Genomic DNA, 17,979 nt, shown 5'->3' with positions numbered 1-17,979 from the left:
GCCAAATTGAAGTTGAGCAAATGATAGATAAACCAATAACGTGCTAACAAAGTTTCATCAAACTTTGTCGACTGACAATGTCTTTGGGAGGTATACATATGATTTTGCATATGCAAGCTGAATTGTATTAGCACTAAAATGCCTGTACTGTTGTTTTGTTTTCATGTTATTTTTACAGAAAGCAGAAAATGGGTGTATATCTGAAATAACTTCACAATTTCAACAAAAGATTGAAGAGAAATGTGAAACTGTAGCTGCTGAAGATTTTGAAACAGTGGAAGAATTAAAGGATGCAGTGGAGCGGAAGGAGAAGTATGTTATTGTGTCCCTCTTTTGTTTTAAGTTTTAGCACATGCTAAAATATAGAGTCTAGACTATGGAGCTATGATAAAAGAAAAAGAAACATATCACAATATGCTTTTGATGTCCTTTGCTGTCATTTCATCTTATCGCCTTTCCTTTCTGGTTTGGTATATATTCACAAATAACCAGAATTAGTGTCTCCTGAAGTTATTGTTTCATTGCATCGGCTAGTGTTACGGCATAAGTTGCTTGAACCTTAAAAACAGGTATGGGTTTCTAAAACAGGGACAGCATGTGAACAAGATACCCCAAAATTTTAGGATAGGTGGAAATGGAATTTAAAAAATACAGAAAACTATAAATAATTCAAAAAACAGTTTTATTTGTGTAGCATGTCATCAGGAAAATAAAATGAAATGATCAGTAAACTTAGAATGATAGACATAAACAACAATTTAATAGAAAATTTATGTATATATCAACTGTGGTATATGATTACATTATGCAAGATCCAAAATCATGCTTATATATTGTGGGCTATATGTGTCATATGAGCCATACTTAGCTCTAAAATTCATCAATATCGTTATCATCTAACCCAAGAAAAATTGAACAAGACTTGCATTCAGTGGTAGATAACGTAATGGAAGAGTTTTCAACAATACACAAAACAGAGGCCATGGATGTTTCAAGATCAAGAAAGAAAGTTGCCTACTAAAGATAATGACGGTCACAACAGTCTTCTTGCTAGAACTACTCTAGGAATTGTTCCAAATGCTCTAAAAATCACAAAAAGCCCTTGCTGTTGCTGTAGGAAAGCTATATCTGTTGAAGAAAGAGTGGAGAATGTAAGAGAACGTAGCTGTTTTTATAGGAAAATAAGGAGACCCAAGGTTTCTAGAATCTTCATTGTTTTTTTAACACCATGACATGAATTAAATAACATTTTTGGGAATGAACTAGGGTCTAAATTTTTTACGACAATCAACCATTTTCTATTTTTGCTACAAATGCACTATTTTGGGCTTGAAACACAGTTTGAGACCCAAAATGGCTTGGAAACAACCTGAAACATTTCGGGCTGTTTTCATGCTGTTTGGGATGCATTTCAATGCTCGAAGCATTTTTGGGTACTAAAATGTGGGCAGGAGGTGGGGGGATGGGGTGGGTGAGTTTTTGCGAACTTAGGTCACAATATAAGAATTTGCACCATTTGTCTCATTTATAGCATGTAGGAAGTAATTGCTTACAAGGGAAGATGTTAGTTTACCAACAAGAATTGTGTTGCAAAATGATAGCATGTATTAGCTTAGTTGTGAGGTTGAGTGACTATGTATTTTCCAGTTATAAAATGCTTTCAATTTTTCTCTTAATATGATATGGCACACTATTTACAAAACATGTTAATATAAAACGAGCAGGCCACTACTAGCCCTAGCATGAGGAGATAAATGCATCATTAACTATCTAACTTATAGAATGAAGGGAAGCAAATAATTCATCCTTGAGAGAGGCTGTAATGTCCCTAGGTGATTTTGTCCTTAGGGTTTTAATTCATAGGATAAAAACTACCAAATTTTTCACAATATTCTTTCCAATTTAGGCACAGATAACATAGAATATACAGTGATGCAAACAAAAGTAAATTTGACAGTATTTCAAATTTTCAATATAAAAAGTCTGCCGCTAGGGCTGCAATATCAGTATTTCTGAGTAAGCACAGTCGCTGTCTACCAATGAAATGTCCACTTCTGTATTTACTATTGAAATTAACAACAATAATCTTCTAAATTTCTTGACCAACATGCAAACTGATTATCTACTTTCAACTTGATTTCTGCCTGCTAAGGGGCTGGCTGCACTGAAGGTATCCTAGCTGGCGGCCTGGCTATTTTACGGCGGTTTGACTGTCCTATTGTTCTCTGGAAGGGAGGCTGAACCCAGCTGAGGCCTTAATTGTTACAGGCCGGTCCTGGATACCCCTGCTTAAGCTGTTGTTTACTGTGCTGCGGATAGCTGTCTCAGACTGTGGCCCTGCAGCCTCCTTGAAAACTACAACTTCCTCAGTACAGAACCCTGAAAATGCCTCACTGCCTTCAGCAGAGGCTTGAAACAGTCTTGCAGACCTACAAACCGCCTTGCTGCTGGGAATGGAAGCTGGGAAATGCCTCTCTGCCCTGCACAGAATGCCTCAAGTTGTATGATGATGTCACAAAATTGTCTCCTTAAGCTAATCAACCTACAGAGCTTTCCTTGCTTGCAAAACCAGATGATAGATAGAGGATTTGAGAAATAGAAATGGACTAGCTAGGGTGGGATTACCTCCACCGAAGCTAGATAGGGGGATTAGCTAGGGTGGGATCACCTCCACCGAAGCTAGATAGGGGGATTAGCTAGGGTGGGATCACCTCCACCGAAACTAATCAGGAAGAAAGGGTCTTAAGACCCTCAAACCGCCTTGCTGCTGGGAATGGAAGCTGGGAAATGCCTCTCTGCCCTGCACAGAATGCCTCAAGTTGTATGATGATGTCACAAAATTGTCTCCTTAAGCTAATCAACCTACAGAGATTTCCTTGCTTGCAAAACCAGATGATAGATAGAGGATTTGAGAAATAGAAATGGACTAGCTAGGGTGGGATTACCTCCACCGAAGCTAGATAGGGGGATTAACTAGGGTGGGATCACCTCCACCGAAACTAATCAGGAAGAAAGGGTCTTAAGACCCTCAAAGCCTCAGGCTCAAGAAAAAACAGAGACAATTCAATCCAATTCGATGATGAGAAAGTGATTCCATCTCTCCTTTACTTATAGATTCTTCATGGGGGATTTCTCTTCCTTAATCTAATATGGGGGTTGCAAGTGTAACCCTCAATTTGGGCTTTTTGCCCCAGCTATGCCAAAATTTACCCAATGTTGCCCCAAAACATTAGATAATGGGTTTCCCCCTTTATCAATGACTATAGCCTACAGGGTTGGATAGGCTACTTCGTCCCCCTTAGCCAATCAATCAATAGGGAACATTACTGAGGCTCCCCTCCAACTTGTCCTTGCCAAAATTCTTCTTTGGATGGGCTGCCTTGTGAATTCTTCAAGGGAACGTGGGATATTTTAGATGAGGATCTTTGTTGTATGTGGCTAATGAAGCTCCTTCTTTGCTCATTTTGACAACTTCCCTTAGCAAAGAAGTCATCACACTGATTTTGAAAAATGTGGCAAGAGATAGTATTGAGGGGTGGAGGTCCATTATGTTGTTGAGTGTTTCTTATAGAATTTTCTCCCAGGCAATTGCACTTCAAATTCACATAGTGGCTTCAAGAATTGTTTGGCAGGAACATATAGGATTTGTGCAAGGTAGATTTATTCTTGATACCATGAATTTTGCATGGGAAGCCAGGGAGATGGGCCAAAAGTTAAAACTCTTTGTTCCTCAAATTGACCTTGATAAAGCCTATGATAGAGTTGATTGGTCTTTCATCATGGGTGTGTTACAGTGCTTGGATTTAGGTTCTAGATGCTTAGAGATGGTGAACACCCTATCTTCCAATGTTATGATGTTTATTTTGTCACAATGTGCATTCCACTTCATTGATCTATTAGGTAGGGTTGCTTGTTTATGTCTAGTTGCTAATGCTTTGGGTTATTCATTGTAGGCGAGTAGGTTGCGAGGACACATCTGAGGATTCTTGCTCATGGATGGATTAGAGATGGTTAACAATCACTTTGTTGATGACTCATGTTTCAAATTGGATATATTATGATTCAGTTGAGGGAACAAGGGATTATTTGGACCTCTTTTGTAGTGCTTTAGGAGCAATTATCAGTGAGCAAGAGATCAATTTTTGGTTTGTCACTATTGAGGATTGTGTGCTGTCTTGGGATCTTGGTTGGCATGTGGCTTTCATTGGTGGTGATGTGGGATTGGTGGTTGTTGAAACTTTAGACAAAGCTGTCAAGTTGCTAGTTCAAGGACCTTCCTTTTTTGGGGAGGATGAATGTTGTTTCATGGATATGACATGCTTTAAACATCTACTATGTTTCATGTTGGCTACCTTGTAAGGCCTAGTATAGGAAACTAGAGCAGATTCTCGGGGCTTTCTTGTGGTCCAAGTATGAGGGTGAGAGAGGGATTCCCATGGTCTTATGGGATGCATGTATTCTGCTAAAGGATGAGGGGGCTGTTGATTTTTAATGTACCTTGGAGAAGTGGTTTCCCATGGGTTAGTCTACCTAGGGAAAAGTGTCCAAAATAATTCTTTTCCTAAGTGTGACTTTATAAAGTGAAGTGACTTTATAAGTAGTAAAGTCAATAAAGTGAAAAGTGACTTTAGACATAGAGTACAATATGGGTACTTTATTTAATGGGTGAGTTAAAAAAAAGAAAGTGAGAATTAAATGCACATTTATTCTCATCCCTTGATCTAAATGAATCTGAGCCATTAGATCTGAGGGTTGCCCAAAAGTCATTTAGGGAAACAAAATGGGAAAAAGAAAAGAGAGTCTGCATTCATTCTTCATGAGTAGATTGGAGAAAGGAGGCTGAGAGCTGGAGAAAAGTTTTGAAGGAGAAATTTGTTGCAGCAAGTTGAAGGAGTGATTTATGGGCAAAGCTTGGCATGGAAATTAAGGCATAGAAGACAACAAAAGGTACAGTATGAACAACATTGAATGCTGTGAGCTGCACGCGGTTTGAGAGAAGTTTTTGAATTTTTTTTGAAAAAAAATTCACACAGTCCGTACAGTACATATTTTCAGCTTTAAGTGGGCATGGAAATCGAGGCAAAGTGGGCAAATGTATTTTTACTGAACTTGAAAGATAAATAAATTTGAAGAGCTCTCTAACAGGTTTTCCCCGAAGAAGATTGAAGGGGTTTTGCTTGGGTCTAAGTTGACCAAAAATCTATGTATTTTTATGTGTGTTGTTGGTCTGGTTATGTCCATATTTATTTTTAGCATGCATTGACAGTCCCATGTGTTTTAATCTGAAAATTTCATTTCCAGAATTCTATATGTTGAATGTATGTTTATGGGAAAGGGCATTTAACTGAATGGGAGTGGTAAGGTGAAATTAAAACCGGGTTAAGATTGCAGGAAACTTTTTTTACTCATCAAATTTCAACAGGGGCTTTGGGCCTTATTGAAGTTGTGTTTGAAGGGAATATTCTTGCAGCTAACAGTGGTACAATGTCTTGAAGGTTCTTCTCCTCAGTAGATTCTATTGTGGCACAAGTTTCAATTAGCTTGTTATCGCGTTACGGTTTGAAATTCTTTGGGGTATGTGATATGCTCTCATACTTGCATCTTTTTAGCATCTTTGGCTTCCTCCTCTGTAGGAATATGTGGGAGGTTTTGAAATTTGTTTCCCCTTTGTTTAGGTGGGACTCTTTAGGTAGACAGGTTTGTCAGGATATATCTTGGCATTCCCTGTGGAGTTGGATTCATTAGGGACAATTTATTGCAGAGCATACATGATTTTGTTGAAAATTGGCAGCTCAGGGATACGTTTCCTTATATAAAATTTCATTTCTAACAATAATGGAGTGACTGTCTAAAAATAGAAAGTCATGTTTAGCATCTCATGTATGACTTTCCAAAAATAGTAAATCACCTTGTATCAATTGGTAAGAAAATATAGTTGATGGAAAACCACTCAACTTATCATTAGTCAATCCTAATAGTTCAATTTTGACTTAATTATCAATATTATCATTACTATTCTCATTATTCTTATGATACTATGATATTATTATAAAAAAGAAATTCAAGTCACCTTGCCTTCATACTTTGCACCCCTCTCTCCTTAATGTTTCACATGACTCTATGTTACACTCTCTCCTTCTCTCTCATTAAAGTCTTGGCATATTCCTCTTACACACTCATTGAAGGCATGTCATAAAAGATTCCTCTTATGCACTCTTTAAAGCATATGTTACACTCTCTCTTAAATGCATAAGTTACAAATGCATGTGTACCTGTCCTTAAATGGAATTCATTGCCTTCTGCCCTTAATGGCATGAGTTACACTTCCTAAAATGGCATGAGTTACACTCTCAAGGCATGCGAGATTCCTCCATTGAAGGAATGCGTTGCCTCTCTCCTTAATGGCATGAGTTAAACTTCATAAAAGGGCATGAGTGACACTCCTCAAGGCATGCGAGATTCCTCCATTGAAGGAATGCATTGCCTCTCTCCTTAATGGCTTAGGTTACTCTTCCCCATTGGGCATACGAGTTACTCTAAGGCATGCTCCCTCTTTATGGCGTGAATTCGTTGCTCCTTTTATGTCTATGTGCCTCATATCTTCTCCCCTCACTACTTGTGCATTGTGAAAGAAGGATTCGAAATTGAGAGAGAGAGTTGGAGAGACTTGAAGAATATTGTGAGAAGAGAGACTTGGAGATTAAGACGAGAACTTGAAGGCTGATTTAGTGTTTGCATCAACTACTGCTATCAGTAATCTTCATGTTACAACATGTTCATATTTGGTTGAACTTACTCATTCTCTTGATCTCTCATTGTACTTTGTATCTCTGTTGAACAATTGATATCTAATAGAAGAAGAATTTGGTTGGGTTTTCCCTTGTGGGTTTTTCCCTGGTCATTGTTGAGAAATCTAGGGTAGTGATTTCTTTAGCTTATGATAATTGCTTGTGAAATACCTTTTATTTTTCTTTGATGATATTGTTCTTTAGCTTGATTTTTTATTGTGTTTTCTTCATCAAACAACTACCAAAAAAAATGAACAATGAGACAAAAGAAAGGCTATCAGCTAGGGCCAAAACCTCTCCAATCATGAGAGGAAAACCCACCGAATTCTTCTTCTTATCGAATCTTCAATTGATGAATTCCAAGACCAAGACCCTTGACCTAAGAACCTCTCCAAGACCAAGTCACAATGCTTCCTTGAATAACTTCTTCCTCTTGAAGTCAACGTGGTCAAACTGTGTTCTACACCACTGTTCTCAGCTTATTCTAAATTTCGGCCTCTTACCACAGACTTGCAATCTTCGGTCTACCTGCAATTACCAAGATGCCACACGCGTGTACTTGATGGGGCAGATTTATGAGATTTTTCTCCTTCGCTATACTTTTACACTTCTCTTTGTGACTTCGACTTGTAATGATGCTTCCTTCTTGACCCTTATATCGACTTCTGGAATATCTGATGTAACCCATAGCCCTAGTTGCAGTAACACGTCTGAGTAGAGGGACCCAAAAAGAACACTAGAAACCTTCGATCTTCTTCTCCTTCTCTTCGCTGCTTAAGAGGCTTTCTCCCTTCCTTATCTCACACTTCTTTCTTCTTCGGAGATTCTTGATTGATGTATTCCAAGTGAGGCTGAGTCCTCCTTTAAATAGTGATTTCTCCATGCAAATAAGTCGACTTGACATCTTCCTTAGGCCGACTAGTCCTTTTGATAGACCAATTTGCTTCTTTTGAGGACCAACTTGATTTTGCACTCTTGACCTTTGTCACAAGGTTCGTCGAACTTCAACCTTAGAAAGATTTTGAGGCTCGGAAAACCTCATGGCCGTTAACCAAGTCCATAGATGAAAACTCATAACCTCATGTCAAAACTCTCAAGCTTGTAACCTATCCTTGCAGTTTCCTTGTTTGTGATAACATTTTTTTTATTGATGTTGACTTCTTACAATTTTATCCTCTATTTCATTTTCAAGTTAATATATCTATGCATATAGAAAATGTATATAGACGAACCTGCTAACGAACCTTATCTGAACCCAATTGAAAAATTTGAACTCGAACTGAACCTAATCATTGCCGAACCCAAATTCGAACTCGAACCATGTGACGTTGCTTGTGACAAGGTCTTGGAGGGTCTTTTGACTCTTATAATGACTCAAATAAATATGTAACATGCCCAAGTAGGGTCTCTTATACATGACAAAGGCTCTTTTGAGTCTTTGACTTGTAGACCACATGACAAGTCCTAGAAGCTCTCAATGGGAGCTTTATTTACAAAATTAAAACTCCTCGAGCATGAAACCCATGTCTCAAGCATAAGTATAACAAAAATAATTTTATTTTTTCTTCTTTACATGAATTATATAAAATCATGATTACACATGTCATTATGAAGACCGAACCTAGTTACATATTTCAACACTCCCTCTTAACTAGGGAGGTATTCATAATCCTTACAAGGTACTTGGACATTCTCAATCTAAAGAATTCTCATAAGAAGAGTCGGATTGGTAACCCATCTGTATAGCATTATATCATCCAACATTGTCACATAGCAAAGCCTTGACTAACAACTCTATCTCTCCATAAGAGCAGGGCACAATGCTGGTGAGACCAATGATTTATAGACACTTTCATCATTGTCTCTCAAGGAGGAAACCCCAATCGGGTGTTCGTAGGGTATGTCCTTCCAAGACTATTCTTATCTTGGATTCCCAATCCTCAAAGAATATTGGTCCTCTACGAATACTCTTATCTTGGATGCCCTACCACATCCTCAAAGAGTATTGGATGCCAGATGCTTACCCAATCTTCCATTCTTTTCATCCCAAGTGAAGACTAGAATGATGTGTCTATCTCTCCTTCTCAACTAGGGAGGATATACCTATTCCTACGAAGGAATGTACCCATTCTTATAAAAGGAATGCACCCAAGCTCCCTCTTAACTAAGGACTTGTCCAAGCTCCCTCTTAGTTTAGGGACTTGCTTCCAAGTTTCTTCTTAATCAGAAACTTGCTTCCAGGTTCCCTCTTAACTAGGGACCTATTTCCAGCAACACCTCTTTCTAGGTGGAGATCACGGGACAATCAGCTGCTTGAGGGGCTCCCTCTTTTGATGTCATGAATTTCATCTTCTTTGTTATGGAGCCCTCATCTTTGGGACTTCTTTGTAGGACACAAACCATCCATCACTTTCATTTATGAATCATGTCAGTCATGTCATCCTTCATTTCATCGGAAAGTGATCCATTAGTCCATATATGGCCTTCCTTCATACCTTGCTACCTTCTTGACATCATGTTTCCTTCAGGATCTTCCATCCTTCCACATGAGTATGAGTTGTAGATAACATCTACACTTCTCTTTATGTAGCCCTTTATTAGCCCTTCCAGATATTGTTCAAAAATAAAAAATGAACATCAAATAAAAAATTACCTTTTCTGATGGCTCTTCATCAAGGCATCTACTTGTTGCAACATCAACATCCTGCATGTCGAAGAATCTAGGGCAAGAGCAGTTAATGAGATTCTTCTTAGCATGATAACTATTTATGAGGTATTTTAACTTTTGCTTATTAGCACAATTTTCTCTTGATATCATTAGTGTGTGTATTTATTACTTCATCAAACAATTGCCAAAATACAAGAGACAAGAACACAAGATGTTGGCTTTTTTCCGAGGCCAAAACCTCTCCCTCTTGGAGAGGAAAACCCGCACAAAATTCTTCTTATAGAGATTCCAATTGACGAATACCAAGACCATGACCCTTGACCTATTATGCCACTCCAAGACCAAGACACCAATCCTCTTCTTTGTCATTGCTGCACCATTGAGGCCATTACTGCTGCACCATTGAGATATTCATTCCTGCTGCACCATGACTACTCCTTCATCGAGGTCTTCATCACTACTGTACCATAACTGCGCCTTCATCGAGATCTTCATCACTGCTGCACCAATGCTATACTTTGTCTTCATTAGGATCATGACTGATATCATGATTATAGTGATGTCGAGGATATGACTGTGTCTAGGATATATGCTACACAAAGATCCTTCTTCTAACATGTATGCTGAGACTATGACTGTGTCTTCTTCTGCACTGTGATCTTCACCGAGATTGTAACTATGTTCTCCTTGCACTGAGATTTGCCACAACTATGTCGAGACTGTATCACTGTGACCCTTTAACTAGGCCGAGACTTTAGAGATGTATGCGAGGACGTCACTGTGCTTATCACTGAGATTTTAGAGGTATGCCGAGATTCTGTCCTCATTCGAAGTTGCAGAGACTTATCTGAAGTTTTGTAATTTCTGTGGTGACCCTAGCGGGGTATTTATAGTTGTTTGTCTTCCATAATTAGTTGACAAGACAATGAACCATTGTGTCACTTTATATGAGCCGGCATGATTGCGTTTTCTATTGTTTCATTGGCCGTCTTCTTCAAGAGGACTGTGCTTGTCTTGGAGGGCTAATCTAGACACTAGGTTGACTCATATACATTATATATATGCTCAAGAAGAGCTCTTTAACATTTTCTTTGACTCTTTGACTTTCCTATAGCACTTAAACATGTGCTAGACCTATGCAATGAGCAAGAAACTCATTTTATAATTTACAAAAATAATATTTCTTTTCTTTTACAAGTACAAAGATCAAAATTACATTTATGAAGACCGAACCTAGTTACACTTTCTTCAACATTGCATTCATATTGACACATCTCCAAGATATTCATTTGTCAAGGGTTTTCTTTCTTTTCAGGCTTTTCCAAGGTCTTCATATCTTTCCCATGGACATATCATAGTCAATTCTTTTAGTCATAAGATGTTGATTGCCTTCTCCATAGTTGCATTTCACTATCTCTTCCTTTCTCTTTATTCACATATTGCTTCCTGGGAATTCTCAATCATAGTTCCTTCATTTCCTCAACCACCTCATATTCCATATGAGGACATATTATGTTGATTTCATCTAGTTAATATGTAACCCATGGCTTTATGCATCCTTTCAATGAAAGAGGTCCTTTTCCCTTGATCATGCTCATGAGGTAGAACATGCATCCTTACTATCTACAATTATATAATGACATGACTTTATTAAATACATGCATACATACCTCGTCTCTTCCTTTTGTTCATTTGGATTTCCTTCTGCAACTTCCTTGATTGAAAGTGCTTCAATCATCTTGATCTGCTTCACTTCTTTGTCATCATACCAACATTCCACGAATCCCATACAAGGTGGAATTCTGGGCGAGACACTTGCTTTTTTCAGTAGGTGAACCTTCCAATGACGATTCCAATGGAGGATCTTGACCATCCTCATCCTCCAAATCTCCTTTTGAATAATTTATGATGAGCTCTATACTATATGACTTTCTTCTACCCATAATTGCTACTTATGCTTCTAATGAGGTTACCAAGAGTTACTTCCTTCTAATGATGACTGTCATACAATTCTACTTCAGCTATCGTTCAAGCTTTTTATGATGATGTCTTGAGCTCTTTCTTTAGTTGTATGCTCCTATGATGCCATCTCTTAAAACGATGCATCCTATCATGCTTCTAATGATTCCTACCATGATAGCTATATGTCACAAAAGAAAACTTGAAACAAAAGCATGAAAAGGACTAGGTGAGGAACTGTCTCAATCATAGTAGAGATCCTTTATTTCCTCCTTACTGGATTTCTTCTTTTCAGCTTCTTCTACTTCTTCTGTGATATGGGCTTCTTCCCTTCCTCTTTTGTTGTTGTCCTTCTTGAGTTTAGGACAATCTCTCTTGTAGTGCCCATATTCTTGACATCCATATCATTGAACTTTTGTCATATTCTTCTTTCTTTTTGAGGACCAAATTTCCCAAACTTTCCTTTTCTCTTCACCATGGCAGCATATGCTTGAGTTTTCTCATTTGATCCTACATCAGATTTTGCCTTCAACCCGGTTTTTTCAATTTTGCATAGTGACCATAGATCATTGAATGGAGTAGCTTCCTTCTTCCCATAAATGTTTGATGTAAAGTTACCCCATTCCTCTGGTAGTGCATTAAGTACTATAGTAGTCATTTCTTTATCAAACATTATCTCTCCCAACTCTTGTAGTTAGTCCCTTATTTCAGATACCCTCATAAAGTATGAGGCTATTCCTTCTTCTTTTGATACCTTCATCTTGTAGAGTTCTTGCCTTAATGATATTATTTCTCTTGCAGTGCTTACAGAGAACAATTCTACAAGTTTGTCATATATTTCTTTTGATGTTTCTAATTTTGATACATAGGGAATGAGGGGTTCGTTGATAGATTCTATAAGAATCCTCTCAACCCTTATTTCCCCTTTCATGAATCTTGCATGAGCTTGAGCTTCTTCCTTTAGAGGTTTTGTGATTGAGCCCTTAACATGTTCCACCACTTCATTTTCTATGAGGATCAAATCAATCCTCTTCTTCCATGCAAGAAAGTTTGAAGACCCAACCAACTTGTTGCTCTCCTTGCAAAAAGACATTTTTATAGATTCAGATGTGGACATAAAGATACTTACTTGTGAAGATACTCCTTGGTGACAATATCTTCAATTTGTTGCCTTCTCGGATTTGATGATGATATGGTTTTAGAAGATTTCTTCTTGGAGAAGATGTCTTCCTTCAAAAGTGACTCTTGACTCCAAAGAGAGGGAGATCACCTTGAATCCTTTGATGATGACAATACCTTCCTTCTTGCTTTTCTTGATGTGGAGGCTTCAAGATGCTTCAATTCGTAGTCCTTTCTTTCTTGAGTAAAGATAGGGTCTTTGAGGTCTCCTTTGAAGTGATGATAGAGCGAGGATCCCAAGAATGTTTTAAGTGTGGAATTCTTCTTTGATCGATCTAGGGTTTTGACACTTCCTTCAAGCTGGTGATGTAGTCGTTGTCTTCAAAATGGCTTGGAGATGAGAGGATCTTCTTGATTCTTTGATGCCCTTGATACCCTTCGGCCCTTGTTACCCTTCGGTCCTTGAGTGCTTGAGTGTCCCTTATTGGGCTGCCCTTCCTTGATTTGTCACCTTAGCTTTGAAACCATGTTGAGAAATCTAGGGCAGTGATTTCTCTAGCTTATGATAATTTCTTGTGAAATACCTTTTATTTTTCTTTGATGATATTGTTCTTTAGCTTGATTTTTTATTGTGTTTTCTTCATCAAACAACTACTAAAACAAAATGAACAATGAGACACAAAATGTAGGCTATTAGCGAGGGCCAAAACCTCCCCAATCTTGAGAGGAAAATTCACTGAATTCTTCTTCTTATAAAATCTTCAATTGATGATTTCCAAGACCAAGATTCTTGACCTAAGAACCTCTCCAAGACCAAGTTAGAATGCCTCCTTGAATAACTCTTCTTCCTCTTGAAGTCAACAATGGTCAAACTGTCTCCTACACCACTGTTCTCAGCTTATTCTGAATTTTAGCCTCTTACCACAGACCTGCAATCTTCGGTCTACCTGCAATTACCAAGATGCCACACTTGTGTACTTGATGGGGCAGATTTATGACATTTTTCTCCTTCGCGATACTTGTGCACTTCTCTTTGTGACTTCAACTTGTAATGATGCTTCCTTCTTGACCCTTATCTCGACTTATTCAAGATCTGGTGTAACCCTACTGCTGTAGCCCTATTTGCAGTCACACGCGTGAGTAGAGGGACCCAAAAGGAACACTAGAAACCTTCGATCTTCTTCTCTTTCTCTTCGCTGCTTGAGAGGTTTTCTCCCTTCCTTATCTTGCACTACTTTCTTCTTCATAGATGCTTGATTGATGTATTCCAAGTGAGGCCGAGTCCTCCTTTATACAATGATTTCTCATGCAAATAAGCCAACTTGACATCTTCCTCATGCCGACTAGTCCTTTTGATAGATCAATTTGCTTCTTTTGAGGACTGACTTGATTGTGCACTTGTGACAAGGTCTTGGAGGGTCTTTTGACTCTTACAATGGCTCAAATAAATATGTAACATGCCCAAGAAGGGTCTCTTATACATGACAAAGACTCTTTTGACTTGTAGACCACAAGACAAGCCCTAGAAACTCTCAATGGGAGATTTATTTACAAAAATAAAATTTCTTGAGCACGAAACCCATGTCTCAAGCATAAGAAAAATAATTTTGTTTTTTCTTCTTTACATCAATTACATAAAATCATGATTATACATGTCCTTATGAAGACCAAACCGAGTTACATATTTCAACAGTCATTAGACCTAAATTCTCTGTATCTCATTTGCTATCCTATTTGCTACTGAAATTTGTTTGACTTGATCAATATGTCTTCTTCTTACTTTAAGAATGAAGAGAAGCTAAATGATGCTTCAAATTTTGGTCCATGGAAGACAAGGTTGGATATTACTCTTGAGGAGCATGATGTACTAGAATATGTTGAAGGTCAGGTACCAGATCCGCCAGAAAATTCAAATGCTACTATTAAGGACACATACAAGAAATGAGAAGTCAAGGCTAAAAAGTTTATCCTTGATTCTCTTGGAGACCATCTCATCACCTATGTCTCCAACTTGAAGAAATCTAAGGAAATTTATGACAAGCTGATTGGAATGTGTCAAGTAAACAACTTGAGTCAAATACTTGCTTTGAAGAATCAATTCATGGACATTAAGATGAAGAAAAGAGAGACCATTCAAGCATACTTCATGAGGATATAAAAAATCAAGGATCAATTGTCAACATTTGGTGAAATTGTATTTGATAAAGTGCTGGCGCTGATTATGCTTGGAGGTCTTTCTCCAACTTGGGAAACTTTTATTACTACCACCAACAACAATGATAAGTTTAAGACATTTGATGAACTCCTAGGAAGGTGTAGTCAAGAAGAGGCTAGAATGATTTCCAGAGGAAGAATTCCTAAGCATGAAGTGGGAGACCCTGTTGCATTTGCTGTCTAAGACAAGAAGAAAAAAGGAAAATGAGGTCATCACTTTTCAAGAAAGCCTACTCCTATATCCAACAACTCCTATAAGTGGACCAGGGACTTATCAAAAGTTCAATGCTACAACTACTATAAGCATGGCCACTATGCTCATGACTATCCAGAAAACAAAAGCGCACCAAGATCCAAGTACAACAATCGTAGCAACATCATATATGATTATAGAAGAAGAAGAGAAGCACCTGCTACTCGTAAAAGAACACTACCGTTCTTACTAGAGTTCAAGAAACCCAAAGTATGACAATAATGCAACTGAGACACAATAATTGTACTTTCTCGTTTCTGCTCTTTCTAGTTCCTCTCCTGTAGATTCTTGTGATAGTTGGTTGGTTGATAGTGGTGCTTCAAGACACTTTACTGGTTATAAAGAAGTTCTCTCTAATCTGGTTGAGAGGGAGACAAATCTGAAAATTACACTCGGAGATAACTCTACTTATCCTGTAAAGGGATTTGGTTTTATTTCTTTTCATTCGGATCAAGGTGAAACTATATCTCTTCAAGAAGTTTTGTATGTACCTGGTTTGAAAAAGAATCTTGTATCTATATTTGCCTTAGAAGATAAAGGAATGAAAGTTGCTTTCATAAATGGAAAAGTTATCACCTGGCCAATGAGATCTAGCATAAGAGATGCCTTCCCTTTGGGATCGAGATTTGAAGGTCTTTATAAAGTGAATGGTAGAACAACCAATGCGCTGATTCATGACAACAATCATCAATGTGAACTTTGGCACTAAAGGCTCTCTCATCTACATTATAAATCAATGTCTCATGTGAGAAAGATGGTTTCTATAATGCCGAAGATTAGAGTGGATCATGATGGGGTCTACCAAGGGTGCGCAAGTGGAAAGCATGTAAAGGGACCATTCCCGTCAAGCAAAAGCAAAACTAGTTTGGTACTTCATTGATCTAAGATATTTTACTTATAGATGCATCAAAATTACATGAAACAGAGCTTATAAACCATGGAACTTAAAAGCACATAAAACAATGCGGAAATAACACGATAAGCAAGAAACCATAACACAAATATTTGATTACGGAGTTCGTCCAATTTGGATTACGTCTCCGGGCCCTGCTCAATAGTGGGGATGCCTTCATTCATTAAGTGGCATAAAAAGAGATAAAAGTACAAGCAACATTCTTTACAACCCTTGTATGTCCAAGCTAGAAGATGGATGAAGAATGGAGAGCCCAACTTCAGAAACAGAATGTACCACTGAAATCCTGGTGAAAAATCGTGCAAAAAATGCTTATCCAAACACCCAATTTGGATAATCGGGCCTTCTGCAACTTCTCGGAACCTCCATGTTACTGAAGGTGAGGTCCCGACCTGCTGCCAAGTTAAGGTCTGTTGCGTGCAATGCTTCCGAACTATTTTGTTGATCCCCTCTGCCTTCTTCCGTCATAAATGGCCTTTTATATAAGCATGGTAGCAAATCCCTTAATACTCGGGCAGTTTCCAACCATAGACCAAGTTAAGCAAGTGGGCTTGATTCCCAACAGAGGTTCTCGAGCCTAAATAAGACATGGAAACAACCTTACAAATATGGCGAAACTCCTTTAAACTGTGCATTTAACTTGGTGGCATGACTATCGGCATTCCCCGCAATCGACGGTCAGACCCAAGCCCAAACAATAGGCACTCTGCGATACAACGGACCCGCTAGGAGTATTAAACATGACATATAAAATATTGCATCTGGGAACCCCATCGCAAATCGCAATCAACGGATCCCGGGGTGGTACTCCATATCACTGCTCCCGCTGCGATTGTGATTTGATCGCATCACAACCTTGGTTTTGTCGGTGGCCGATTCTTTAACACTTGCCTTTTGCGATTGCGATAAGCAATTATCACATCGCAACTTGCCTAGGGCCGATTTTCCTTAAGCTGCTTCTTCTCCTTGCTGCGATATGCGATATGCGAGACCATTGGTAGCCTGCAACTTGGCGCTTCCCCATTCGCTGAGACTTTTGCAATGTCATCTCCTCGTGCCACTTGGACAAGTCAAACATAAACCTTGACTTGCTCTAACCTCTTCATATGAACTCGGATTTGAGTGCCGTTCGCATCGTTGGAATCAGGATGACGAGCACTTCAATTTGATGCTAAGTTTATCCAAATTCTGCCACTTTGAGTTTTGAGCTTTTTACCATGTCATTGGGACTTTCTGAAGATCCACTTGGATTGTTTATCTTATACATTCTGATTTATGTGGACCTATGCCTCTAACTTCTCTTGGTGGCTACTTGTATTATATACTCTTTGTGGATGATTTTTCTCGCAAAACATGGATTTTCATTTTGAAAAACAAAAGTCAAGCATTTAACATGTTGAAAAACTTCAAAGATCTGGTAGAAAAACAAATTGGAAAGCATATCAAAATCTTTAGATCTAACAATGGAGGAGAGTTCACTTTAAATGATTTCTTCGACTTCTGTAGAGAAGTTAGAATCAGGAAAGAGACCACTGTACCATATAACCGAGAACAATGGTGTGGCTGAAAGAAGAAATAGAACTAGCATGGAAGCAGTGAAAGCTATGTTGCATGATCAGAAGCTACCAAAGTTTCTATGAGGAGAAGCTGCTAACATTGCTGTGAATGTCCAAAATAGATCTCCATATCAAGCCTTAATCAACAAGACTCCAGAAGAAATCTTCACTAGTGAAAATCCCGAGGATGGGCACTTGAGGATCTCTGGCTGCCCTCTCTACTTTCATGTGCCAAAAGAAAAGAGGAACAAACTAGAAGCTTCAGGTAAGAAAGGTACGTTTGTCGGTTATTGTGAAAAATATAAAGCTTACAAAATATACATGCCTGGTCAAAGAACTATAGAGTTTAGCAGGGATGTAACATTTGATGAAGATGCAGCTCTTGGAAAGGCAAGAGACACTTCTCCTCCTCCTGCTAATGTTGAAAGTCAAGATGATGTCTTGGATGCTTAAGAAGATCCTAAGCCTAAGCCTGATTTTGTTGATGAACCCATGGAGCCCATGGACCC

The 17,979-nt window shown here is 38.4% G+C and overlaps 1 protein-coding gene and 1 pseudogene across 2 annotated transcripts in view; both read left to right on the top strand.

The window, feature by feature from the left end:
• The window catches only part of LOC149166477 (uncharacterized), a 277,345-nt gene that overhangs the window by 59,173 nt on the left and 200,193 nt on the right, over positions 1-17,979 (top strand). For both annotated transcript variants that reach the window (XM_089432627.1, XM_089432628.1), the window contains exon 3: positions 179-312. In XM_089432627.1, the coding sequence (XP_089288753.1) occupies positions 179-312 (134 nt within the window). The remainder of the gene's footprint in view (positions 1-178; positions 313-17,979) is intronic.
• LOC149166479 (zinc finger CCCH domain-containing protein 13-like) overlaps positions 14,300-17,979 on the top strand; it is a 47,590-nt pseudogene continuing 43,910 nt past the window's right edge.

Source organism: Pinus tabuliformis, chromosome 5_1 (assembly GCF_031772625.1).
Source record: "Pinus tabuliformis cultivar Carrire ecotype Pingquan chromosome 5_1, CPIR1, whole genome shotgun sequence".
NCBI classification, from domain to species: domain Eukaryota; kingdom Viridiplantae; phylum Streptophyta; class Pinopsida; order Pinales; family Pinaceae; genus Pinus; species Pinus tabuliformis.
The sequence above is the reverse complement of the archived record's forward strand: the minus strand, read 5'-3'. Positions and strand labels throughout refer to the sequence as shown.